This window comes from Brachycentrus maculatus, unplaced genomic scaffold (genome assembly GCF_059751285.1).
Source record: "Brachycentrus maculatus isolate JH-2025_06_01 unplaced genomic scaffold, ASM5975128v1 h1tg000401l, whole genome shotgun sequence".
Taxonomy (NCBI): Eukaryota; Metazoa; Arthropoda; class Insecta; order Trichoptera; family Brachycentridae; genus Brachycentrus; species Brachycentrus maculatus.
Window position 1 is genome coordinate 195,675 of NW_028281150.1, and position 26,966 is coordinate 222,640.

Consider the following 26,966-nt stretch of genomic DNA (forward strand, 5'->3'; position numbering starts at 1 on the left):
CAGCTGTCCAGAAACACGCTGTCACTATGAGCAGTGTTTAGTATTGTGTGTTTTGCTGTTACGTTCAACAGATGGCGCTGCAATTGCGATAAAATCGTTTTTACCTAAATTTCAAAGCAGTTAGTAACTTAAGCAGATTTAATGTTTTGTCAAAATTTCATACCAATCGATGAATAACTTTAGCAGATTGAAGTTTTCAAACAAATGAATATTTATTTTTTATTTATATATGTAGAATGCAAGAACATATTTTCTGTAAGGACCTTTGTAACTTTTCATCTGTTTGTTCCAGAATGGAGATAGCTGTATGGATTATCGGGATATTTTTCCTCGTCCTGGATTTCATCACCAAACCAATATTTTGGTTTTTCTCTCGGAAACCTTCGGAGAAGCTGCCGCCCATAAGGGATCCCTTGCTTGTCACCAGCGCTGTCAAGATTGCAGAGCTCATCCGAAATAGAAAGGTATAAAAATGTTTTATGGGGGATGAATGACTGATCTCTCTAGACTTAAACATAATTTTTATCATAATTCCACTACCATTGCATATATATATAAGTTTCGAGAATGATTGCAATATGGATGTTCAATAATGGCATGATAGTGCATGTTACACACGTTTATAAAGTGTTATACTGGGATGCTCAGACTTCATTCTTCTTTCATATAAAGACGTACGATGCACGTTTCATTTCAAGTTGAGACAACTCGGCTGTCCAAACTCAAAACACAGTAAGGGACATTTTTTATGTAGTATGTTTTTTTTGCATTTTTGGACTAAGTAGATTGTATATTATTTTTTGACATCTCATCAAAGATGAAGAAGAACAAGGAAGTCTGGACATTTACGAGGCTGACGACCTTCATAGGCTGGTTTAAGTCATCACTTTACACACATGTAACATTCACCAATTCTACCGGTTATCGACAAACACACTACTCAAATTTTTGGATGTTATATATATGAAAACCAATTTTGAAACATTGTTCTTGAATCGCTAGAACTTCACTAGAGACATCTATTGGTGAGATGAAAAGAAGCTTTTTATTGAGCAGAAACTCTTTTATTAGTATGTGAGGTCCGAATCCTGGATTATAATCACACACATGAGAAATCATGTTTGTGAGGGATCACAGGAGTTTATGGTTCCGGCAATACTATGAACTATGAAGTAATTTTTATATGATAATGACTTCCAGTGAGATTCAAATAATAATAAATTATCGCAAGCATGTTTTACATAATTTTGTTTTCTATATGAATACTTCACCGGGTACAAGCCGTATCAAGGCATTTATTTACATTATTTAAATTACGCTAAGGCATACAAAAAAATCTACATCTATATTGAAATCTATACATTCACAAATTAAACTACAAACAACACATCGTAATATCATTAGTACAGCACATATGTAAGAACTGTACAGGTATTGAACTGAGAAACAAGCTACTCTTGTGGGCTATTTGGCACCTCTACATCTTCACAAATACGAAATATGTATGACACCATCACATGTAATATAATATCCATCAAAATACTATGTGAAAATATGTAAATATATACAAAACATGACATGCAACAAAAATTGATATTTACCTGTCTACTGCTTTGGTGGGGTGACCATCTAAACACATTGTTTGTGGAAAACGCTTAAAAGCACTTTTTACAAACTGTTGGTAAGGAACGGGAGACGCTTATAAGCGTTTTATTTGCTTACTTACTGAGAGAGACGCCAAAAAACATTGTACAGATCGGAATTGAGTTTGCGGTTGGTTACTTTTGATTAGTAAACTGAGTATTATTAGGGCCGGGGTTGATGAAAAAACTGCCTGCCAACAATGTGTTCATGCAGTTCTCAGGATCCGAATCAAGTGGCCATTTTTTACAAGAAATTTAATTACTCATTATTTTTACTCTGTTTTGTAGCAAATAGTTATTTATTATTAATCAAGGTTGTGGAACATGGTTTAAAAAAAAAAACAAAAAAAAACTATTCAGTTTATTTATTCATTTACACATTAAATAAACAGAACCTAGAATTTCTTATTGTACTTTTTTTGAGATTTTAAATGAATAGTAAAAACATTAATTTATCATTTTAGATATCTAGCCAACGCGTCGTGGAGATATTTATTGAAAGAGTTAAAGAAGTAAATCCAATCATTAACGCAGTTGTTGAGGATCGGTTCAGCAGTGCACTGCTTGAAGCAAAGAAGGTTGATGAACTACTCGAGACAATCACGGACGAAGTTTCCTTGAAAAAATTGCAGAGAGAAAAACCGTTCCTGGGAGTTCCAGTAACTATTAAGGAAAGCTGTTCATTAGAGGGTAAGATGTAAGGCAATATGGTAATTTAGCATTTAAAGTATAAAGCTGTTTAGAGAGATGTCTAATGAGTTAAAAGTATTGGCTTTGTCCTGTCATAGCTATTTTGAATATCTAATGCTACTCTCTGCCATCTAATTCAACAATGTATTAACCGTTTTAGTACTGAGGTTTTTTCTCAATACATATATACTGAAATTGCTGACAATAAGTAACAAAATCGACAATATTTTAATCAAATACTGACCAATTTTTTATATTTATTTCTGGTATTGGTGAGAACAAATACTAACAACTGAAATAAAACATACTTGTTTATAGGTATTTAAAAGTAAACGCAATTTGAGAAAAAAAATTGAAAATTTTCATGCACAATAATGTGTCCAGGTCGTGTGAAATTGGCTCGTCCTCAGAGTTTTCACTATCAATGCGTCCTCCAATTGGTAATATTCTAACTTCATTGTCACTATAAGTAAAACAAACATTTTCGTGTGATGTTTGACAATCGCTTTCAACATCACTATCAAACAAATCTAACATTGTAAGAGTGAAAACAATAAGAGTAAAATTTGTAATTGTAGCAGTTAAATTTGTGAATATTATTGACAAATCGGAAGTTATATTTACTATTCGATAGAAGTGTGCAGATGCATATTTGAAACAAAAAGTTACGGTATACTCTTTAAAATTTAGGAGTTGTATCTCTCTGGTTATTATCCGGTTTGGTGCCATGAGCGTGTTAACGCGCTCTCCAATTCCGTACTTGCCAGGCCGGCCATACAAAATGAGCGCGTAAACGCGCTCTCGTTTGAGCTTGTCGCAAGCCTATATCAAATCCAATTGCAATATATATTAATTAGAATATATAGAGACATCTATTAGAAAAATGAAGAAATACTAAAATATTACAATTTACCAATATTATCAAAGTTACAGTCATCTTCCTAAAAGCTTTCACATTTTTGTTGAAAAAATCACAGCTCGCTGGGCTCGGCCATATTAATACCTTCCGGCATTAAAAGGGTCAAATATAAATTTTCACTTATATATTTCTTCTCGGGCTAGTATCTGTATTCATCTTGGATAAAGATAGAAGAAGAATTGCATTATATATTTTGTTCTTTAACATTCTAGGTCTGTCTCTTTGCGGAGGCTCCCTGCCGCGTACTAACATCAAGGCCTTGCGAGATGGTCAAGCCGTCAGCTGTCTCAAGGCCTCGGGAGTCATTCCACTGCTGGTCAGCACTACCCCGGAGTACTGTCTGAGTTGGGAGACTAATAACCTCGTGACTGGCATCACCAGGAATCCTTACAACCTCCACCACACCCCGGGAGGCTCTTCTGGTGGAGAAGTAAGTACACTATTGCCAATAATCTAAACCAGGCTATAATTTTTTTCGGACCATCGTCTGCAGTCTATAAATTTATCTTTAAAAATAATTTTCTTTAGTAAATTATCATCACTCAGGACCCATCTACTAAACCACAAAATCAGAAACATCTTTTAATACGATGACAATGTCCAGCTGATGAATGTTACATTTATTTATCAAAATCATCAATTTGTATTTGTATCTACCTTTAGTTTAAATTGACTATCTCCTATTTGGTCTTTGGTGATTTATTTTGGACGCGCAAATTGACTATAGTCCTGGTGCTCGGTGCTATAGGCCTGGTGCCTGGTGCTATAGTGGCTTGTAAAAGCTTAAACAATTAATGGCTAAAACGAATAAAAGGAAATAAAAGGAGTTTTATAAAATATTTTATTTTTTATGGAAAATTTGCATTTTTCAAATCAGTTTTTATTTTTTGCTTAACGCGTTCAAAGGGTTAATTTATTACTTAACTAAATTCCTGACTTATATTAGAAAGAATATCTATTACAATGTGATACAAAAATTACAGAAATCATCGGTTGACATTTGGATGATACATTTTACGAATGTTAGGGTTTTCTATTGGGTTAAAAATGAATTGTAGAACATATTTATAGGATACAGCCACATAATATAAGTAAATATTATGAAATTAACATTCAGATGCTGATATGGCATAAGCACACGACCAAAGTTTCAGACCACACTGGTTGTGTACCTAAATGAACACTGCTCCATCTTGAGTATGTAGAGAGGAAAGGGAATCAATGTTACATTTTGTCATTTAGAAATACTTTTTTTTAAACTAAAAACTAACTCAGTTTTACTAGATAGTTAATTACGAGCTTTCCAAATTAAGATTTAGTATAATACCTAGTAACATGTTCATTTCTTGATTGTCATTTTTGCTGTTGTCTAATTTAAGGCAGCCTTAATAAGCAGTGGAGCGTCAGTATTTGGGATAGCATCGGATGTAGCTGGTTCCATCAGAGTTCCGGCTATGTTTAGTGGAATCTTTGGCCACAAACCCTCACCAGGTAAGGCACCTTTCTTTTATCATTATAACATATCATATTTATTGAATAATATGTTTTTTTTTTTAAATCAATAAGTGTGCAAGATTTTGTTGCCTTACCATTTTCATATTGTTTTCAAAAGGGCTTTTATATATTTGAGTCTTGATATAAAAAGATATCTGAGTCTAGGAGAAATCTCACGTGGCATTAAACTAATATTATAAGGTTTGTATTAAACTAATATAATTTGACAGTAAATTTATATCATTTATTGGCAGTAGCATTGAATATAAAGGCAGTATTGTTCGTATTACTAAATTGTTACTAACAAAATGGTTTAAGTAGGTAGTTTAACAAATTATAAACAATAATTATCCGATAACTGTATTTCATAATTTTTATGTCTTGTGATGCATGCTAGTACAACATTTTGAGTGTGTCCAAATACTTGTTCACAAAATCTGGATTATCTCCAATTACAGGAGTTATTTTCATATTATTTTTTGACATCTCATCAAAGATGAAGAAGAATATGGAAGTCTGGGCATTTACTTATAATAAAAATTAATAATAAAAATGAAAATGGTATTTTCTGGCGTTTCTCATGTGTGTGATTATAATCCGGGATTCGGATCTCACATACTAATATAAGAGTTTCTGCTTAATAAAAAGCTTCTTTACATCTCACCAATAGATGTCTCTAGTGAAGTTTTAGTGATTCATGAACAAGGTTTCTAAATTGGTTCATATATATAGAACTTCCAAGAATTTGAGTAGTGTGGTTGTCAATAATGGGTAGAATTGGTGAATGTTACACGTGTGTAAAGTGATCACTTAAACCAGCCTATGACAGTCGTAAGCCCCGTAAATGCCCAGACTTCCATATTCTTCTTCATCTTTGATGAGATGTCAAAAAATAATGCATGCTAGTCATTTGTTTTTATTTTAAGAAAATTAGTACTTCAATCAGTTGATGATTCGTTATATCACTGCTTTTTATAAGTAAGTATATAAGGATGAATTTACTTCTAAATCTATCACATAAGAACTAGTATGTGAAAGGAATCCACCAACATATTCTTTCAAAAATTAATGCAATATGGATATTCAGCAATTCACCATTGTGAATGTTACACAAGTTTATAAAATGATCATAAAAGTTTATGAATTACCAGGTTGTGAGCCCCGGGATGCTTAGAGCGCTTGTGCACTACACAGAATTTTACCGTCCGACAGTCCGGTTTTGAAAAATAAAAGCTACTATGACAGTTTAGGATGATCAAATTTACGCGCACCAGAAGAAAGAAAGACAAAAGCACAAGCCAATCAAAACCAGTCATCCGTTTTATCATGCTAACTGAAGTGCCAGACGGTAAAATTCCGTGTAGTGCACAAACACCCTTAGACTTGTTTTGACCCATCTTGTTTTATATAAAAACGATAGATATTTTATCTCAAGTTGATACACTATTGAAACATCAAATAAATAACCTTATTTTTTTTTGTTCTAGGTGTTGTGTCCATTTCTGGTCATTTCCCTTCATCTTCCGACGAGAATTTCTACAAGTTCTTAGTTCTGGGGCCTCTCACCCGATACGCTGAAGATTTGGAGCCTATGTTGATTGCAATGGCTGGAAATAATGCAAAACTCATCAATCCGGATGAAATTATTGATCTGAATAACTTGAAGGTCCTTTAATATCAAATAGTATTGATATGCTTTACTGTAGTCTCTTTTTTGTTAAATTTCTCAGATTTTCTAGACAGCTTGTGTGCTAATATCATGTTTCTAGATTATTATGTCATATGTTGGCAGTCCCCATGTTTCAGATCTCATTGCAATATCTGAATATCATCAACCTATGTAATGTCATAGTTTTCATTGAAAGATATTGCTTCTTAGCAATAAGCCCGTCAATGTAATATTTTTCTATGTGTGAAGTTAAAAATTAAATTTGTTTTTTCTGTTGTTTTTAATAATAATTCTTTTGATTTAAAAAAAAGCTCCAAATCCTCATGTTTTACATGAATTAAACCAATTTAGTTATTCATTTTGCATGCTCTAAAATCACGCTTGCTCCACGTTCAATCATATAAAGAACATCATCCACTTGCGATTGCATTGCTGATGTATCACTCAATAAAGCAATCATCTATTTTACCATCATAATCATGTTATAACAATAATGTCACCAATTGTTTTTGAACATTAAAAATGGATAGCGTTCAACATTAACTATACTCCTCATATTACAGGTAAAATACATGTTGAAGTGTTCCGATTCTATGAGTATGGGAAATGTTGAGGATAGTATACAGCTAGCCATGGTCAATTCTACAATGTTTCTGAAGAATAAATTTTCTGCTGACATTCAGAAGGTAAATATTGTTACTTCAAATTACATTATCAAATATTTTATTCCAATCATTTGTACATCGATGTTTGTATTTTGTGAATTTCCAAGAAATTAAATGATAAATCTGGTAATATATATAGCCTGTAAAATAAACTTCATACGTGATATCTTTATTTGGAATTAGTCAGTATAAATCCTTCATTAACCTTTCCGGGAGTATGGACGTAAATGAACGTTGGTGCGAATTTTCCTCAAAGGAGTTTCAACGTTAATGAACGTCGAAGTCTATCTGTCAGTTGGTATGATGTAATTTGTATTGTAATGACATCTGTGGATATTTGTATTTAACTTTGTTATAAAATAAAACCTAGAGATGGGGAGCTTTATTTTTTATTTAAATTATTTTTACATAATTTCTATCTTCATAATAAATACAAAGATTTTATTTTGAAAAATTACATATTTAATGTAAAAAAAACCACTATCCAGAGACAGTCGGACATCAATTATTGTACTCATGGAAAGGTTAACATTTGAGAGTTTCACATCTATGTGAATGAATATTTAAGCATATTAAAAATACTGTGGATTATCTTTTTTTATTTTGCAATTCATCTGTTTCAGATAAATATTGAAGAGTTTATGAATTCCGTAGAAATGTCAATATCAGTTATGTTCTCAATGACGGATATTCCAAACCTACTTAAAGATGAGAATGATCCTAAGGTTTGTTTCAAATCATTATTTTTTATTACTGAATTATTTGTTTATTATTTTGTAATGTAAGCATGTTTTATCAAAGAATAATCTAATGTAATAATAATAGAAGCAGAGAAAATCAAACATAAGAAATGTTTTATAATAAATCTAATGTAATCTTATTAAATTTAAATTAAATTAAGTGTTATAATGTGGTGTAGTGGTTGGTTAATTTAATTACCATGTTTGAGGTCCAGGTTCGATTCCAAGGGGGATTAATATAAATAGTTTTGTTTTTTCATTTAACACGTTGACTGCTAACTACGAGATAACTCGTAGATTGCGCTATTTAGTTTAGAACGCCGACTGCGAGTTATCTCGTACTGTATTTACTTGCTTTATTCGTGCATGATAAAATCGATAGTATATCAGTGCTAATATGGATAGATGTCTTCTGGGAAGAGAACAAAAAATCAATGCTGGCTTACATGAACAGAAAATATATTAATAAATGGACAAAAAATATAGTTATTCAAAAATTATTCAAAATCAAGAAGCAAAAGATTTTTTTAAAGAATTGGCTTTTTAGACCAGAATTCTGAAAATCGCCGTGGCAGGCAACGTGTTAATATCACCCTGGACTGGTAACTGAAGTGTAGAATCATTAATTACATGCCTTTATGTAATTAGCAATCAAGATAACACTGTATCGGTATGATGCAGTACCCTATGCCCCATTGTATGGGGATAACAGTCAGCAAGAAGAAGACAAAACATTATACATATATGCATGTTTTGTACGGCTATATTAGTCGTTGTTTTTTTTTTTTTTTTTAAATTAAGAAATACATGATAAAAAACAAATGAGTGCTCTTTTACAATAATTTTAATTTTAACTTCCTATAACCTTTTTAACATTTTTTACTCTCTTGAGTTTTTTAAAACTATTTTTACACATTTAATCAATGCTGAATTCCCATTTCTACATGAATGGAAAATAAATTTTATTATGATTTTCAATCATTAACTACAAAATACGAATTATTAAAAAATGGTGCTTTTTTTACTCTCGTAAGTACTATTTTTCTTATTATTTTCATCAAAAAAATGAAATAAGATGCCTAAAATACCCTGTACATACTTACAAAACGAGATAGGAAAAAGCGTAATTTTATGATCTAATCTTGTATGTTTTTACAATAGCACACTAACAATTTTTGTTTTTTTTTTTTATAGAAAAAGAAAAATTTATACCTTGAAATATTGAAAGCAATTCTTGGAGTTGGACAGTATTCATTAGTTAGTCTTGGATTCTACTTAATTGAAGATACGAGAATATTTATTCCTAGTTCAGCTAACAGCTATTACATAGAACAGGCGGGTCGTCTTAAGAAGAAATTAATTGTAAGTATATTCTTAACATTTTTTTGATATTTATAGCATTTACTTCTATGTGGCCAGTCATTTTTACAAAATGTTATTCATCGTATTACATATTGCTCACTCCTTTCAAGAACGTCATAAATCAAAATACTTGATTTTTCAGGAGAACGTCTTTAAGGTTTAAAAATATAATACAATGTATTAAAAATAAATATCAAGACACTTATTGAACTGTTTACTGTGCAACAGATCTTTTTAGGTAAAACCTGAAGGTGTTTTCTCCATTTGAAAAATATTTAGTATATTTTAAAAAAATATTAAACAATACATTTTCTTCAAAATGCAAAAACAACACTTTCTGCCCTGTAGCGGGTAAATATTAAGTAAAAAATATGCCACTTTTGCTGGGATATAGTACATTATCTGGGCATTCCGAAAACATGCACAACTGAAAATCGACGATTTTTGATTTATGACGTTCTTGAAAGGAGTGAGCGATATATGACCCGTCAAGATTTTCAGTCTATGGGCGATGGTCCACTACCCGGAATTAGACCGTCTGGCAGTCCGGTGAAAAATGAAAGCGACTATGACAGTTTAGCGTGATCTAATTTATGCGCAACGCGTTCATGCACCGATCAAGAGCACCGATCCAAAAAAATATGGCCAAAAGCACATGCCAATTCAAGCCAATCGTCATTTTAAAACGCTAACTGACGTGCCGGACAGTAACATTCCGTGTAATCCGTGTAGTGAACAAACGCCCTACCGGTTTCGAGATGTACCCGTTTTTTGGTCAGGACAATGAAGACACCAGCATGCAAACAATACTGCACATCACTACCATAGCACTATTCACATACTTATAACTACACAAAGTATTAATCACATGCGTTGTTGGTTAACCTGAGGACCAACTTGTATGTACTAAGGTTTGCAAAACAACATGCACTGTACGTCTCTAAACCGGTAGACTAATATCTTGGTACATGATTATATACTAACATTTTGAAAGTATATTTCCTTGTTTTTTTTTATTTTTTAAACTATAAATGGTTTGATTTACCCTATCGGAAATAATTCTTCACCCTGTTTTATTTTCCACATTTCTTTGAATTGTTTGTTACTCAAAAAAAAATCTTTTGTCATACTAATAAATATTCATTAAAAAAACATTGGTCATGTTTCTAAAGAATTTTAATCATTATGTCAAAATATATCATTTGTGAGATATTTTAAATATATAAATAAATAAACATTGCTTTAAAAATTAATGTGACCTACATCCATGATTTAGGACTTCACATATCCATTTTTCATTCAATTTCTGAAATAGCTCTTCTGAGACAGGCGTGTTTTTAAATGTGTCACTCCATGTGTCTAATTTAATAAAAACCTACCCACACACGTACTATCGGTGCAGTGCGTATAGACCTCACAAGTACTATCCATCAAGAATACCTTACTTTATTATGCGTTTATTTCTCTTGTGTCATTCTGAAATTTTGCCTGTAGATTGATAAAAAAAAATAATTACATATAAGTATCTAAAATTATTATAAATATTTCTAGCTGGTAGTAAATAATGAATTTCACTATCTTTTTTTATAATCAGGAGACCCTCGGAACAAATGGTGTGTTTCTCTTTCCAACATTTCCGCAAGCTGCTTTCCAACATAACCAGGTGTACACCAAAGCACCTGGTATATTATATACGATGATATTCAACACATTGGGGTTACCATCCACTCATGTTCCACTGGGATTGAATTCTAAAGGATTGCCAATTGGAATGCAGGTAAATTGACAATATTTTACTTATTTATTTATAAAATTTGTCTCTTTTTTGGAGAGATATAGCGTTATAATAATATATGCACCCTCAGTAGATTGTAATACAGAAAAACTATAAACGGGTGTAAAATAAATATTAAATTAAAAACACTCATCATTAACAAAATGAGTTTTGTTGAGTACACATGAGTTTTGTTTGTACATACATGAGTTTTGTTTGCAATTCACTTAATTTTGAAGTAATATTTTATATAATTTTTTATATTATTTTTTTATAATACATGAGTTTTGTTTGCAATTCACTTAATTTTGAAGTAATATTTTATTCACCTATTATTACAGATTGTTGGAGCACCAAATCGAGACAGACTTTGTATCGCTGTTGCCAGAGAATTAGAAAAAGGGTTTGGAGGATGGATTCCTCCGTTTGAAGTCATAACATAACTTCTAATTTATATATTATATATGTATATTAATATGCCAATATGTGAAGAATTATTATAAAATATACAGACTAATAAATTGTTGCCATTAGATTATCGGATAATAAATTTCACAATTTTTATTTTTAAAATGACAAATGGATGAGTTGTTTCTTCTGAAAGTCATAGGATTAAATACATATTTTTCAAAACTAGATGCGTATCTAGGTATGTTTTTAATTTAATAAGACTCAAAAATTCTATATATTTTTTTTTAAATGAATAAATGGTTACTTCATCAACAAGTATTCCTGCTTTGATTTAAGTCATATTATAATAATTTTTCCTACCCTAAATGTTTGCGGGCGTTAAGTAACTACAAAGAGTAACAAATAGCGTAACCGAAAATATCAAGATGTGGATTTTGAAAAATATCTTTAAATATGGTAATTACTAAATCAATTGGCTTTGTTTTGCTTTCAAGTTATCGTCGTTAAAACAAAATAACAATATCGGCAAATACAGTTGACCAGTTAAAAAATTAAATTAATATATGTATTATTTTTAAGAAATGACATGACAGATTAAAAATTGTGTGCAAAGTATAGGGATACCAGTTTAGCCAGTCTGCTTATTACCAAATAATAATAATAAATATGCACAACTCCAAATCGATAATCTCAGAATAATATAAGACATAAAAAGAAATAAATGAATACTAAGCTTCGCACACTCTCTTTATTTTTTATTTATTCTTGAAACATTAACTTCTGTATGTTAATATTTTTTTAGCTATTAAAATTAAATTGCTATTGAAAATAAAAGTTCTTAAAATCACATTAATGTTATTGGCACCACTGCTTTAATATGGAATTATTATCCGATATTACACACGTGGAAATTTCGCCTGTCCCATCTTATACCATAAAATATTGACTATATGAATGACCATATTTTATATAAATGTTTCAGCTAGTTGAGATTTAACAATTTTCATCTAGCAAATGTACTCTGTTTTTGGAACTGATTTGAAAAAAATACATATATCCATCCAAATAAAAAATATGAATGGTTTGGTTGTTAATCAATATTGGCTGAACCAATCTGTTTAAAATGCCAATAACTGAGGTCTTTACTTTATATGGACAGGAATTTCTTACGATAAATATTATTTATCTGCAGTTTTTATTTCAGTTACCTTTAGCTACGTTTTATGAAACAGCAAAATTGTTATGTGTGCAAATAAATCATGATAGATATTTCTAGAAGTTTTGTAATTTTTAAATATCATTACAAATGAGGTTGAAATATTTTCAAGTCTATGCATCTATGTACACACATTTATTGATTCTCAATTTATTAGGTATAATAAAATTAAAATATTTATTACACATTTTAGTTATTATATAATAAAAGATTAATATTATTTATTTGATGTAATTGTCCGTCGCCTTTTCATTTGTTTATTTTATTTTAATATTCTTACTGTGTTTTCAAAAATGAAAAAAATAAAGCTCAAATTTGTGCATCATTTATACATTCAGTTTATACAATTAATTGAAATTCAAAATGGATCTCAGTTTATTTTCCTACGTTTTGTTGATCATATTGTAAAGTTTTTAAATTTGTTTTGTTAAGATATTTTTTACATCATTCATTAATATAAAATGAATTTAAGGGAAAATATTATTACATATGCTATATTAAGATTAAAATATCTACAATGTCAATTAAATTAAACTAAAAAAATATTGTACAATTTCTTTAATGTTGTACTTACAATATATAATATTATGACTATTCCAATGACCTCCATTTTAAAGGCTTAATATTTTATAACTACATTTAATTTATCAAAAATTAAAATTTGTTTCGATATCAATAGCAATTTTCTATTGCAACTTCCTTACAACTGTTTTTGTAATATATGTAATATGTGAATTGTATGTGGTATTACGTAGATATAATTTCAAATAAAGATTCCGCTTAAATGGAACACATCAGGACCAGGAAATCGAAAAAAAAATGTTTGTTATGTAAAAAATGTATGTTTGTATCTTAAAGAAATGTAAATAATAAAAATAAAAATAAAGAAGTACCTGTATACTCTCCATGACACTGAAATATCGGGTATTTGCGGGGATAGACCGAAAACATGATTTTGAGATGCAAAACCATTGTGAAGAAACATTATTTCAAACTCAATTTATTGAGTACAAAAAAACATTGTAGGATAAATATACCTCTTTATAAATTTCTATGCAAGTAAAATAAATAAACATTTTTAAAATAAAAAAAACCTTGGCTTTTTATTAGATTTAAGTTTACTGACGTTTCTTGGTGAAACTGCATTTTATAGAATAAAATAACAACTTTATAGTTTTTCCACATGAATTTTATTTGACCAATGATCGGGTTTCGTCGTAACCGACATCATCAGACTGAACAGACCTTGGCTTTTAAATAATTACATCATATACATATCTCTCAGCCTTCTAAAGCGCTGTACCAAATGTAAATAAATGATTTTTATTTTTCACTTAAATAAATGGATAAGAATAAGAAATAAAAGAATGATGGTTTTATCAATTTTTAACGGTTTTACCGAATGCTGGCCTCAAATTTTTAATTAATCTTTACCCCTCCACACTGGCCCAGAGTTGAAATTATCCCAACATTACAGTATAAATAATTCAGTGTTACCAACTTCAAGTGACAGTTGAGTAAGTAGATAACAACAACAAAATGATATAAAAACTACAAATGTACGATGCCTTGTATTCGCAAGGTGTGTGTAATAGGTTTAAGTAGCAAGAAATAATTGTAGAATAATTTTAGAATATAATTATTCTAAAATTATTGTTTTTTTTTGGTTTGAAAAAAATGTGTGTAGCCAACCGATTTTTATTAGAAAATAATTTCAAAAATAATTTAAATCAAATGCGTCTTTGCTAAATGGCAAATGGCAACACCTTGTTGTCTAATTTTAATAGTGTTGAGCACAATGGTAAAGGTCCGAACATGATTCCAATGGTTGAATCCACACACACGAACAAATTGCAACACACGCACGAAGAAATTGCAATCCGTCCGGTTCGTTTATGATTTTCGGGGGTTACAAAGCCTTATATCTGTCAAAATAGTAAGTTAATTTATTATTTGTGCCCTTAAATGGTGGCGTGATGTCACAATGTGTATGCCGTAAAAATGACGAGTAAACCTAAACATAATGTATTGACTGAGATAAAATTTTGTCGGCACTGGGACATTTAAAAATATTTATTTTTATCTAGTAGGTAATTCGCGTCTTCAATACTTATTATTACATTATTATAAAAATATCAAAACGGTACAATATAAAAAAATTACACATTTATACACTTAGAACTAGAACACCTGGTGTAAAACAAAATTTCCCATTCAATTTCGATTCTGAAATACACAGTACCTACTTACAAAATATTTTATTTTGGTACGTACCTACTTTGTGATTTATTTGTGACTGAATTCATTCCAGTCGTTAAGTTTGCGACATGTCGCTTGTGCTTATTTTCCATGGCAATTTCTAACGTTTTTCCGGCGTTGTGTGAGTGCCGCCAGAAGTATTTTGTTTAGTTTCATGGTTTTGTTTCGGTTATTTTATTGTTTATAAGTTACGGGACGTTTCGTATCCGTAAGTATTTTACTCATAGTTCGATTTGACATTTCGAAAATAATCGAAAGATGGCTAAATAACTCGTCATTTTATTTTCAGCACAATGGCTGATCTCGTGGATAGCATGACAGCCGCCGAGTTGAGGACGAAGCTGGCCGAGTACGGACTTCCAGTCATGCCCATCACCGCGTCCACTAGGAATCTCATGGCCAAGAAATTAAAAATGGTCATGGAGAGCAAAGGCGAGGGAAAGGCCGCGGACAGTCGTCGTTCCCTCGCGAAATATTCGAGCGGGGAAGATTCCGATATGGACGTCAGTAAAACCAAGGAGAAAAGTAAAAACCGTCGCGCCACGACCGGCGGCGCCATGTTACCCCCCGTCACGAGCAAGTTACGGAAGTCGACTCCCAAAAAGTCGGATTCTCCCGCTAAAATGGATATCGAAAACGATAAAGATTCAGAGTCCGAGACCGAGCCTATCAAGACTCACGAGGAAGTTAAAACGGTCACCACTCGGCGAATAACCAGAACTTACAAACCATCCTTAGTAGACCACGACGAGTACGAAACCGGTTCAGACAGCGACGTTGATTTAGTGAAAACGACTTCCACCACTTACAAGAGTCCTACGTACAAGAGCCTTTCAAATCGAAGCGACTACATATCGAGCACTCTTCCCTCCGCTTCTACTAGGAGCGAGACCGTCATCGGTCCCCCGGCAACTTCGTATTCCTCCTACACTTCGTCTTCCGACCTCAACTCCATCCGATCTCGTCTCGGCTTGTCGCAGACTTACGGCGACAGGAGTTCCCTCACGAGCGGCTACGGTCTGGGAGACCGGCCCTCCTTCAACTCTTCGTACAAGTCCAGCTACGTCCCGAGCGCGGTCTCCGAGGAGGTGGTGGACAGTCCGTACCTGAGCAGCTTCACCCGGCGCCTGTCCACTCTGAAGACCGTGTCCCGCACTCCGCACCGGGATGCCGACGGAGCCAATGGCAGCAACAACACCGGAGGGAAATACCCATTCTACAAATCTTCAGCCTATAAGTCTCGCAGTGACTACGCTCCGGATTTCAAGACCGCGGGAGAAAAGAACGCGCTGAAAAATAATCTCGTGTCTTTCGCTATAGTCGGCATCGGCCTTCTGTTTTTTCTCGGGGTCGCTTTTTTATATTTGGGGATGAAGGGCGAGGCGACGTTGCATATAGAAGATAAAAATGTTATTCAGCCTCTGTGTCGACCCGGCGAAATCGGTTGGAAGGAATCGGAAACGTGCGTCAACAAGGAAGACGTCCCCAAAGCCCTCGATCTGCTGCGCATCATCCATCCCGCCCTCTCTTCCCGCGCGGTGGCTGTCGGCTGCGGAGATACCGACGAAACAATCTACATGACCAGCTCGGACATCGTCAGATTCGTAGAAGCCGACCACAAGAACGCGCACGAAAAGCAGATCAAAGAAGATCTTCACAACCTCCACGTACTTGTACTCAGCAATCCCAAATGGGGCATATCGATTCTGAGTATTGATCCTTACAAGAAAGAAGAATTTGCGACTCTCAATAGCATGGAGAGTGTGGTGGCCATCCGAGAGAAGGGGCGCGACGCACTGGCCATGTTGCAGCCCTCCATCCCCTGGAGGTGCTCCGTGACCCGCCTCATGTACTATACGCTGGCGGCGCTCGTGGCGCTCGCCTCGGCGGGATCCATCGCCTTCCTGCTGCACAAGGCCGTCCGAGCTTACGCCGACCACACTAAACGGAGGAAGGACCTAATTTACTCTATGGTGGAACAAATCATAGACGTCATTTCCCAGGAAAATGCGGAAGAGACGGCGGACCCGGCGGGGCGGTGCATGCCCATCAGCCACGTGCGCGACATGCTGATCGCCCCCCAGAACCGCGAGAAGATGGCGCGCGTGTGGGACGCGGCCGTGCAGTTTCTGGAGAAGAACGAGAGCCGCGTCCGGTTCGAAGTGGAGAGCGTGGGCGGGGAGGAGTACCGCACGATGCGCTGGGTGTCGCCGCAGGGCTCCCCGCGCTCGGCGCGCGCGCGCTCGTGGCAGGGCCAGGCCTTCGAGACGCAGGAGGGCTCCGTCAACAACCTGACCGTGTCGCCCACGCCGTGCCTCAAGATCCGGCACATGGTGGACAAGAACGACAAGAACCCGGAGCTGAAGGGCGTGATCCGCGACGCCATCCTGGAGAAGTGCGGGCCGCAGTGCCGGATCCTGCACATGGACATCGACCGCGCCACCTGCTGCGTGTACGTCAAGTGCGCCACGCCGGCCGACGCGGGCATCGTGTACCAGAGCCTGCACGGCTGGTGGTACGAGGGCAACCTCATCACCGTCAAGTACCTGCGCCTGGAGCGTTACATGGACCACTTCCCCGCCTCCCCCTCCACCGGCCCCTACCTCAAGCTGTCCGGGCAGTAGGCTCCGTGTTCCCACGCCATCTTCAACTTTTCATTTTTATATAGTGTTATATAAATAATGTCTGAAACAATCTTATACGATGGACTATTCGGCGCCTGGATTCGTTGAAAGGTTCTAGTGCAGTACTTATTCTTTTACACTGAAATCAGTTGGTTGGTTCATAATTTAACACTGTTATACAATAATCAGTTAATAGATTTATATTTGAATCTTTATCAGTGAGTAAATAATAATAAACAGTTAATTTTTTGTTTTTTTCTTACACTATTCTTTTTAATAACTTTTAATCTCATTATTAAATATGTAATTTTGTATTTTTTTTTTAACAAATAGGTAAGAAAATAATTTTAGTAAAACTCGCACATAACTGCGTGGCAATGTTCAATTCATTCACCCGGAATGAACATTGCCTGCTGTACACCGCCTGGATGGTTGTAGTTGGAGACAATACCTTATTTACAATACCAAGAAGCAACGTCTGTTTGCCGTACCTTTTGTTTGTTAATGTGACATTCATCTTGTAGATAATCACTTATACATTAAATTATTTGTTCTAAGTCCTGTAATCTATACCTTTTATGTTTTGACTGACAAAATTGCATATCTTGTTAGACATTTTTACGTTTGTTCACCTCAGAAGGAAATGTACACCCATACATTGCTTTACAGGCTAGATGCGTTGCACGAAACTTGGCCGCAAAGCGAAAAGCCATTTAAAGAATCAATTATTCTAATGCAAATTCAATGGTATCGGTTGCAAGTTTGTTAAATATGTAACATGGTTTATCATTCAAAATGCATTTTATCTTTTATTTCATTTAAATAAGAAATACATACATAACAAGTACATACATTTGTACATTAAATAATAACTCTGAAAATAATTTATAAACATAAATGAAACAACTTTATGTTACATAAAATGTTTGTATACATACAATTATTTTTTTAAATGGCTTTAATCTAAAGACAATGAAATGGTAACCTGCAGATCACTGTCGTCATCATTTTTCACTTCCAACGTTGTTTGTCTTGCCTTGTCTATTTCGTTCTTCAGTGTTTGGCAACATGTAGATGTTATATATCGACATTAAAAAAAAGTTTTTTTGCTGTTATAGCGTAACATTTTAGGCCGTAAAGCGAAAAAGTGCCTTAATTAAAGAGGGCCGTTATAGCGTAATGCGGTATAAAGAGCGGCCGTATAGCGAGATATGGGTGTATTACATTTTATAAACACAACTGAGTCATTGTTAGTCATTCAAATGACTCCGTAGTGTTGGGACGACCTCTGGATTGCTAACAATGACCGACATAATGGTTTTGAAAATGAGTGAACATAATGTTGTGAAAGTTTATGTAAAGTGACTAATGTCTATGCTTGTTTTACTCTGATGCATAATTTGTAGTTTTGTTTACAAGTTGAAAGTTCATTTCTTCTACTAAAGAATGAATTTCATATAAAGACAAAATAGCTAATAAATAACTGAAGTAGAAGATTTTATATTTTTTTGTACAATGTAGAGGTCTTCCAACTTTAGGCATGTCAATTATTTTTTTACAATTCTGTAAAAAATTAATTGCGTTCTCAGAATAACGATTTTTAAACTTAGCAATAATTAAATTAATTATATATTTTTTGCTTTTATAATATTAAGTTTCAATTGTCTGTTTTTGTACCTTACTGTTAATGAAATTGATATTTGAAGAAGTATTTTTGCTATCAGAAGTTGGTAAGTTTAATAAAATGTTATTGTCTTGTTAAACTTTGAGATTTGACAAATAAATTTGTGATACAAAAATGCATTTAGTTCTTTTCATATGCCTCACAATTTTTAATAACTAATATTGTGTATGTACCTATTTAAGTTTTTTTTAACTAATTTATTAACAGTTATAATAATGTCTTTCAGGTTACTAATAATTAGAAATAAGAAAAATTTGGTAACACTATACTTTTGTTTTTGGCATTCTGTTTAATGTAATGATTGATTTTTACTGAATAAAACATCAATATCTGGCTGATTTTTATTTTATTTCTTCTTTTAACATGATGGTTATTTAATGTGCATGGGGCACTGAATCGTATAGATGCATTGATCATTTGTTTCGTGGAGGCAAGGATATCAGTCTTGAGCTTTGCGTACCAGCCCACAGTGATATTAAATAATATTAGAACAATTCTTTTTTTTACATAACCCTGATAATAATCATCATTTCCAGAACCTCCAAGATAGTGGCAAAATGTGGTAAGCACTAAATTACGAAGGCCGATTAAAAAATATATAAATATGAAGAAAGCTTTTTCAAATAACCAACATTCAGATCATTATTACAGCAAAACATTTTCTAAAATGAGTTACAATTCTACAGATAAAAAATGGAAACTATTTAATTGTCCTTTATATAATTTTGGATCATATTTCAGAATACTTTGTCTAAGAAAATAAAATACAATCAAGGTCGTTTTTGTCTGTAATATTTCTAAGACAAATAAATAAAAATAGTTTCGATGTAATTTTTAAAAAAAGTAAATATTATTAAAATTATTTCCACAAAATATAAGATATTCTTCATAATCCTATGCACCTAACTATATTTTATTTCTCCAATGTACCTTCCTGATCATGGTCTATCGCATCATTCTTCTCAGAGAAGAGAGAAAACTTTACATCCCTCGATATATCACATCATTCTTATGTAATTCCTTTTCTCTCCGAGTAATAATTTAATCTAATGAATTACCTCCATGCGAAAAATGCAGAATAGTATGTACTGGTGCTCTTTCTTTTAGATTACTCAATTCCTATAAATAAAAATATATCATTTAGAGACATCTATGATGTGTTACATTTATGATTACCATCAGAGGCGCTGAAACATCTACTTATTTTAAAATATTGTCACTAGATGTCTCAATATTATTTGGGTCTTCCACCGTTTGGAAGCGCTAAAATCGAGAAAATAAGGAAATTTAACAGGATGTTACGTCTGGTAGATCCGGGACGCGATTTTCCCGGTTAGTCTACGAAGGAATTTTGGGTTGACAACATCCCTTAAATCCTAGCGCCGTGAGAGAATTTGAATTGTGAATATTGGCTGACAAGAAACTGATTTTCAAATTTTTGCGAACAGTCCATTTCTCTTAACCGCTTTTCCCGAATCTTTCTGAAGAACTTCATCATGATTGGTAAGTTTGTAAATGAATGATTTAAGTATTATAATTATTACTGTGGGTAACAAGTTGCTCGTCCAATCGAAACTTGGGGAGGGACTTTATCCACCAATGAGAAAAAAGTTCATCGTAACATGAGAAAGGAACAAACTAATTTATCAAAACTACCACCTTACAATTTCCCAAATTTTCTCTTTGTGGAAAACAGCGTGAACATACATGAATATATTCATGTTATTTTATTCATTTATGAAAATGTAACAATACTTTTTTAATTGAAAAAAATGTTTTAAACAAATAAAATATTTAAAAAAAATCATTGTCGAACACAGAGATCAAATATTTATATGTAATACGTTTTGATTACATAATTTATTTACTAATTTAATTTTCGCCTGTTTGTCCACCTTCGCAGTGTAGTGGTTAGCGCGTTTGGCTACCGTGCTGAAGATCCCGCCGTTAATTTCCAGGAGGAGTCAAAATACAATGTTTTTACTTTTATATTTATGAAATATCACACTGGATGGTACCGGAAGCTCAAAACAAATAACTTTACTTCAAACTTTACTTTAAATACTTTATTTCAATAAAGGAAAAGTTATTTATTTTGAGCTTCCGGTACCATCCAGTGTGATATTTCATAAATATTAAAGTAAAAACATGCCTAAAGCACTCCGATTGCACTCATATTTGCTTTAACTAGTTTATATCTACATATCGCTCACTCCTTTCAATAACGTCATGTATAAAAAACCGTGATTTTTCAGGAAATCGTTTTTAAAGTTTAAGAATATAATCAAATGTATTAAAAATAAATATCAAGCCACTTATTGAACTTTTCACTGTGAAACAGATCTTTTTAGGTAAAACCTGAATGTTTTTCTCCATTTGAAAAATATTTAGTATATTTAAAAAAATAACTAAACAATACATTTTCTTCAAAATACAAAAACACCACTCTCTGCCCTGTAGCGGGTAAATATTGAGTTAAAATATGCCGCTTTTGCTGAGACATAGTACATTTTCTGGGCATTCCGAAAACATGCACAGCTGAAATTTGACGATTTTTGATATATGACGTTGTTGAAAGGAGTGAGCGATACGTATTATGTAATATACGTACTCGTACCTATATTGTACCAACTGGTAGTTTTTGAGGTTTATTATAGACAAGTAAAATACAATTGAAAATTCTTGTAAAATACTACTAGTGCTGTAGTTGCAAACCCTCGAGGCTATTTTAGCTTTTTATTATTGTTGAAGCCTTTTGAAACATCCCTTGGGTCTCGTTACAAACGGTTAAAGTAAAAGAACAATATTCCTGGCATTTTAGCCTAAGATGTAACATAAATGAAAGACTTAAAAAGAAATGAAAATCACGACAAATTGTTAACAAGCCCCAATATACGATAGATCGCAATTTGATTTTCTTTAAACTTCGGTAACATTTAACGTAATTGAAGTTTTTTTTCATTAATTGATTCGGCAGTCACCCTTGTGGTGAAATCTTTCCATTTTTAATTAATGTTTTACTTAGTAAATACCACTATTTCTTAAAATCTACCGTGACACTTGTTTCGATGCATTCACATACGAATGATACGGAATGCATCGAAACACGTGTCACAGTAGATTTTAAGAAATAGTGGTATTTACTATGCAAAACATTAATTAAAAATGAAGTTTTTATTCGAAATAAATATATGGTTTTAAATAGAAAACAGTTATTGAAAAAAGTACGAGGTAAAATTATAAAATTTAAATTTACCTTAATCCTCCCTAATTTTTTTACGAAATGATTATAATGATTTATTTTTTAAATATCTATGTGCATATACTTACATACCGTACGTAGTATATACATTTATTTATAAATTTAGCTTATAATTTGACCAGATAATTTATTTTTATAATTCACATTCTTCTTCATCTTTGATGAGATGTCAAAAAATAATATGAAAATAACTCCTGTAATTGGAGATAATCCAGATTTTGTGAACAAGTATTTGGATACACTCAAAATGTTGTAAATTTACCCATTCCTTTATTTTGCCTAAATAATTAAATGATCCACCTATGTACCACAGGGGATGCATAAGTGGAACAGAGATAAGGTAAGCTTGCATAATAAATACACATTAGGTACGTATTCCATACTAACTCCTTTTTAATCACCTTATTCAATCTCGCTTTTCCATCACAAAAAGTGAGTTGAAATCTCGCTAATTGCCCATTAGGTAATAACGGTTAATCTTAAAATATTTTTCCCGTGAAAAATGAACTAACGAGCAACGAACTACCGTGCCCTACTTTTAAGATTTTAATTTAACTGAAAACTATGGATTATCGTTGAAAATAAAGAAAATACTTATTCAGAAATATTGTTTATGAATTAGAACCATTAAGCCCGTAACCATTAAGAATTCCAGTAGTGATCATGTCTTTGAGAACAGTGTCCGTCGATGGTTGCTTCTCGTTGGAAGGGACAAGGTAGAAAGTGAATTAATTTAAGTTCAGGTATAATTGTTTTATTGTAAAACCTTTATACTGTAAATTGTTATTGTATCTATTGTATGTAATGTATATTATCTAATAATCAAAAATAATAATAATAATTTAATAAAAAATTATATTAACGTATAAGTATTTCGGCTCAACACAGGCCGTGTCCAAAAAGCCGTAATACAGAAAAAAATTATGTATCTATAAAATAAATAAAAAATGAAAAAACTCTTTCACTTTTTTTTACAAATTGCTCCAAAATAATGAAACAGCATTTTTAACCTTTTCTTAGTTGACATATCACAATAGATAAGGAATAATATGGAAGTCTGGGTATTTACAGAGCTTGCGACCTGTCATAGACTGGACTTGATTTACCCATGATTTAGTAGATTAGTTAATGTTACGCGTGTATAAAATGATCACTTAAACTAGCCTATGACGGGTTGTTAGCCCTTTGAGTACAAAGCCTTCCGGATTGAGATAATATTTTGAGTGTGTCCAAATCTTGGTTTTTGGTTTTTGGTCATCAAATTTTGGTTTTTGATCATCATACTGCACAAATGGTCTCTGGTCACGGGGAGTTTAGAGACAAGCTTTATAAGCTTGGACTTTCCTCTGTTTCGGGCTGTGCTTGCGGCGATGAACATCAATCAGCCGAACACATCCTGTGGCATTGTGTGCTATTGGATGACGCCAGAGATGAGATGCTGAATGGTCTGACAGGGGTCATGCGACCAGCGTGGAATGTGGATCTGATGGCCAACAGTACGAATTTTGCACTCTTCCGTCGGTTTGTCCGGACTTGGGTATCTCGTTGGGAACTCCTCAGATGCGCGGACGCCTAGGTGAGATTGATTTGGTGGGACAGGCTGCTGTTCCTGTGGGATGCTGATACGGCCAGGACTGTGCTTCCTTCCGAGCGGAACGCACACGTTCTTTTGTGTTTTGTCCTCCCCTTACGGGGGTGGTATTTGGATCCTCTGCCTTTGTTAACCCAGGAAGTCCTTCTTTATTAATGGTTTTTTTTTCTTCTCTTAATGTATATAACGGTGTTTTTTGTTTTTAAATATTAGTTACTAGTTCTCTACTTTAGTCTTTAAGTCATTGTTTGTGTTCGTCTTAAATTGTATTCTGTTTTTTTTTTTTTTTTTATTCTTGGAAACATTGTTATTTTTTTTTTTTTTGTTGTGTTCTTATTGTTTTTATTTTATTAAAATTAAAAGAGGTAATGAGGGGATCCCGAGGGGTGGGGACGAAGTGTCGGCCTCTGTCCGTACATCCTCCTCCCCCCTCATTAATTGAATAGAGCAATATTTATTTCTTCAGAAATATTTTGAAGATTTTCCTCTATGTGCAGCTGACAGAGAGTCCCTCAGGACTCTATAACTGCTGCGGGTGGATGGTGGGCTCAGATTCCAAAAAAAAAAAAAAAAAAGTGTGTCCAAATCATTGCTCACAAATCTGTATTTGTCCATTTAGCAGTTAAAAAACAGCTTTGAGCTGAAATTGTTTACTTTGTTTTTAATTTTATAAAATTACAATAAAAATAATATTATATTTAAGATATATTATTTTATTAACATAAAAAGATTAACTTATTTTATAGTTTCTTTAATTAATGTTATTGTTTGTATTTCCTTTCTCTATGTCTTTCAAAAAAAATATTTATCATTACGATTTATTTTGTGTGAACTCATAAAAGCCAAAATCACTCGCAAACGAGTGGAAGCTTATAAAAAATATATGCATATAAAAAATGTTAACGTAAATATTTAATAAACAGATTTTTTTTGCAAATTTTGTAATTTTAAAACCCTCTCGCTCTGTCTCTCACACCAAATTTCCCTTATTCTTATTATTTTTTTAAAGAAATTTCACATATATACGTGTACGTTGCTGCAAGCTCATTTTTTGTAATAGAGAGATCTTTTTACTTATCCAAAAAATAGTTCTCTTGAATATTTTCGGAGGATAAAATTGACTTTTTTGTTCTAAAATCCTACTTAGGATTTCGTGAGTCGTAGAGAATTCTAATGGTCTGGGACTAATACAATTACATTCGTTCGTCCTGCTCCTTGTCAGTTACACATTCCTCCATTATCGTCGCTAATAAACAAAAGAACTTGGATTAGATTGTATCGTATTATTCTTAGATATATGTACATATCGCTCACTCCTTTCAACAGCGTCATATATCAAAAATCGTCATAAAAATTTTCAGTTGTGCATGTTTTCCCAGCAAAAGCGGCACATTTTTAACTTCATATTTACCCGCTACAGGGCAGAAAGTATTGTTTTTGCATTTTGAAGAAAATGTATTGTTTCATTTTTTTTAAATATACTAAATATTTTGCAAATGGAGAAAAAACATTCAGGTTTTACCTAAAAAGATCTGTTGCACAGTAAAAAGTTCAATAAGTGGCTTGATAGTTATTTTTAATACATTTTTAAACTTGAAAAACGATCTCCGAAAAAATCAAGTTTTTTTTAAATATATGACGTTGTTGAAAGGAGTGAGCGAGATGTATACAACACATTTATAATATGTACAATATGTGTTCTGTACTTTCTTATCCCGGGACTTATTATTATTGTGTTGTCACATACACATTCCATTCTATAATTATCAAGATAAGTTTGGCATGCTGAAAATAATATGTGGGCTGGAATCACGGTGAAAAGATGAGTAAACTGAGTACAACCAAGGACTTTTGAAGAATGATTTACACGCACTCAAAATATTGTGAAAGCACATGTTTAATGGTGTAGGATACTCGTATAAAGCTTTTTTGACTCAAATTGGCGTGGACTGTAAAGATAAATGAGTATATTTTTAAAAAGAGAAATATATATGTTTTTATTATTTACACAAATATTTCAATTTCATACTATTTCTGTGAGCCTTTGCGGTTCAATATTAGAAATAGGTATCAAATTGTGGTTGAGTGGGTTCGAACCGAGAAACTCTGACTTAAGAGTCCGCGACACTAACCACGGGACCACATATAAACATATATATATATATATATATATATATATATATATATATATATATATATATATATTTATTTATATTATATATATATATATATATATATATATATATATATATATATATATATATATATATATATATATATATATATTTATATATTTATATAAATATATATATATATATATATATATATATATATATATATATATATATATATATATATATATATATATATATATATATATATATATATATATATATATATATATATATATATATATATATATATTCGATTTTTCGATGTTTTAGAAGTTGTTTTCCCTCAATCCACAAGAGGAAGGAGTTTTCTGCATCAAATATGCTTATCACATTGCTGGTTAAGTTAGGTTAGGTTAGGAGTTCGCTTCCATCAAGTCACAAGTCAGACAACAAAAGCCCTTGATTTAAATTCCCAAAGCATTCAATTGTGACGATATTGCATTTTCAAGCGTACTGCGGAAGGAATTTGTATAATTTGCGAGCTAAGAAGGATGTATGGAACGTTTCTCAGCTGATTTTACAACCTAACTTTAGCTATAAATAACTCCACAGTTAAAGGCAGCATGCATGTTAAAATGGATAAATACATTCTTTGAAATGTACTGTACAAAACTTATTTAACATAACTTTGTAAATATAATTTCTTGGAATAACTGAATATTGTAAAAGAAAAATCTTGACAGAAGGAAAAGTAAAAATTTGGTTCATATTTCTTAATGGTTCATGTAAATCTAATAATTTTCCTAGGTGAAAGCGATTTTACTTATTATTTTGATTTTATTATTTCAC

General features: G+C 32.6%; 2 protein-coding genes across 3 annotated transcripts in view; both read left to right on the top strand.

Moving 5' to 3' along the window:
* The window catches only part of LOC148302878 (fatty-acid amide hydrolase 2-like), a 40,682-nt gene extending 29,000 nt beyond the window's left edge, over positions 1 to 11,682 (top strand). For both annotated transcript variants that reach the window (XM_088270906.1, XM_088270905.1), the window contains 10 exons: positions 293 to 464; positions 2,108 to 2,333; positions 3,465 to 3,682; positions 4,632 to 4,743; positions 6,234 to 6,412; positions 6,979 to 7,101; positions 7,704 to 7,805; positions 9,015 to 9,182; positions 10,777 to 10,959; positions 11,298 to 11,682. In XM_088270906.1, the coding sequence (XP_088127032.1) occupies positions 294 to 464; positions 2,108 to 2,333; positions 3,465 to 3,682; positions 4,632 to 4,743; positions 6,234 to 6,412; positions 6,979 to 7,101; positions 7,704 to 7,805; positions 9,015 to 9,182; positions 10,777 to 10,959; positions 11,298 to 11,399 (1,584 nt within the window). In that variant the 5' untranslated portion in view covers position 293 and the 3' untranslated portion in view covers positions 11,400 to 11,682. The remainder of the gene's footprint in view (positions 1 to 292; positions 465 to 2,107; positions 2,334 to 3,464; positions 3,683 to 4,631; positions 4,744 to 6,233; positions 6,413 to 6,978; positions 7,102 to 7,703; positions 7,806 to 9,014; positions 9,183 to 10,776; positions 10,960 to 11,297) is intronic.
* A 3,262-nt stretch (positions 11,683 to 14,944) lies between these two features.
* LOC148302879 (inner nuclear membrane protein Man1-like) lies at positions 14,945 to 17,709 on the top strand. Its single transcript, XM_088270907.1, has 2 exons — positions 14,945 to 15,050; positions 15,132 to 17,709. The coding sequence occupies exon 2, from the start codon at positions 15,136 to 15,138 to the stop codon at positions 17,464 to 17,466; it is 2,331 nt and encodes a 776-aa protein (XP_088127033.1). The 5' UTR covers positions 14,945 to 15,050; positions 15,132 to 15,135; the 3' UTR covers positions 17,467 to 17,709.
* The last annotated feature ends 9,257 nt before the right edge of the window (positions 17,710 to 26,966 follow it).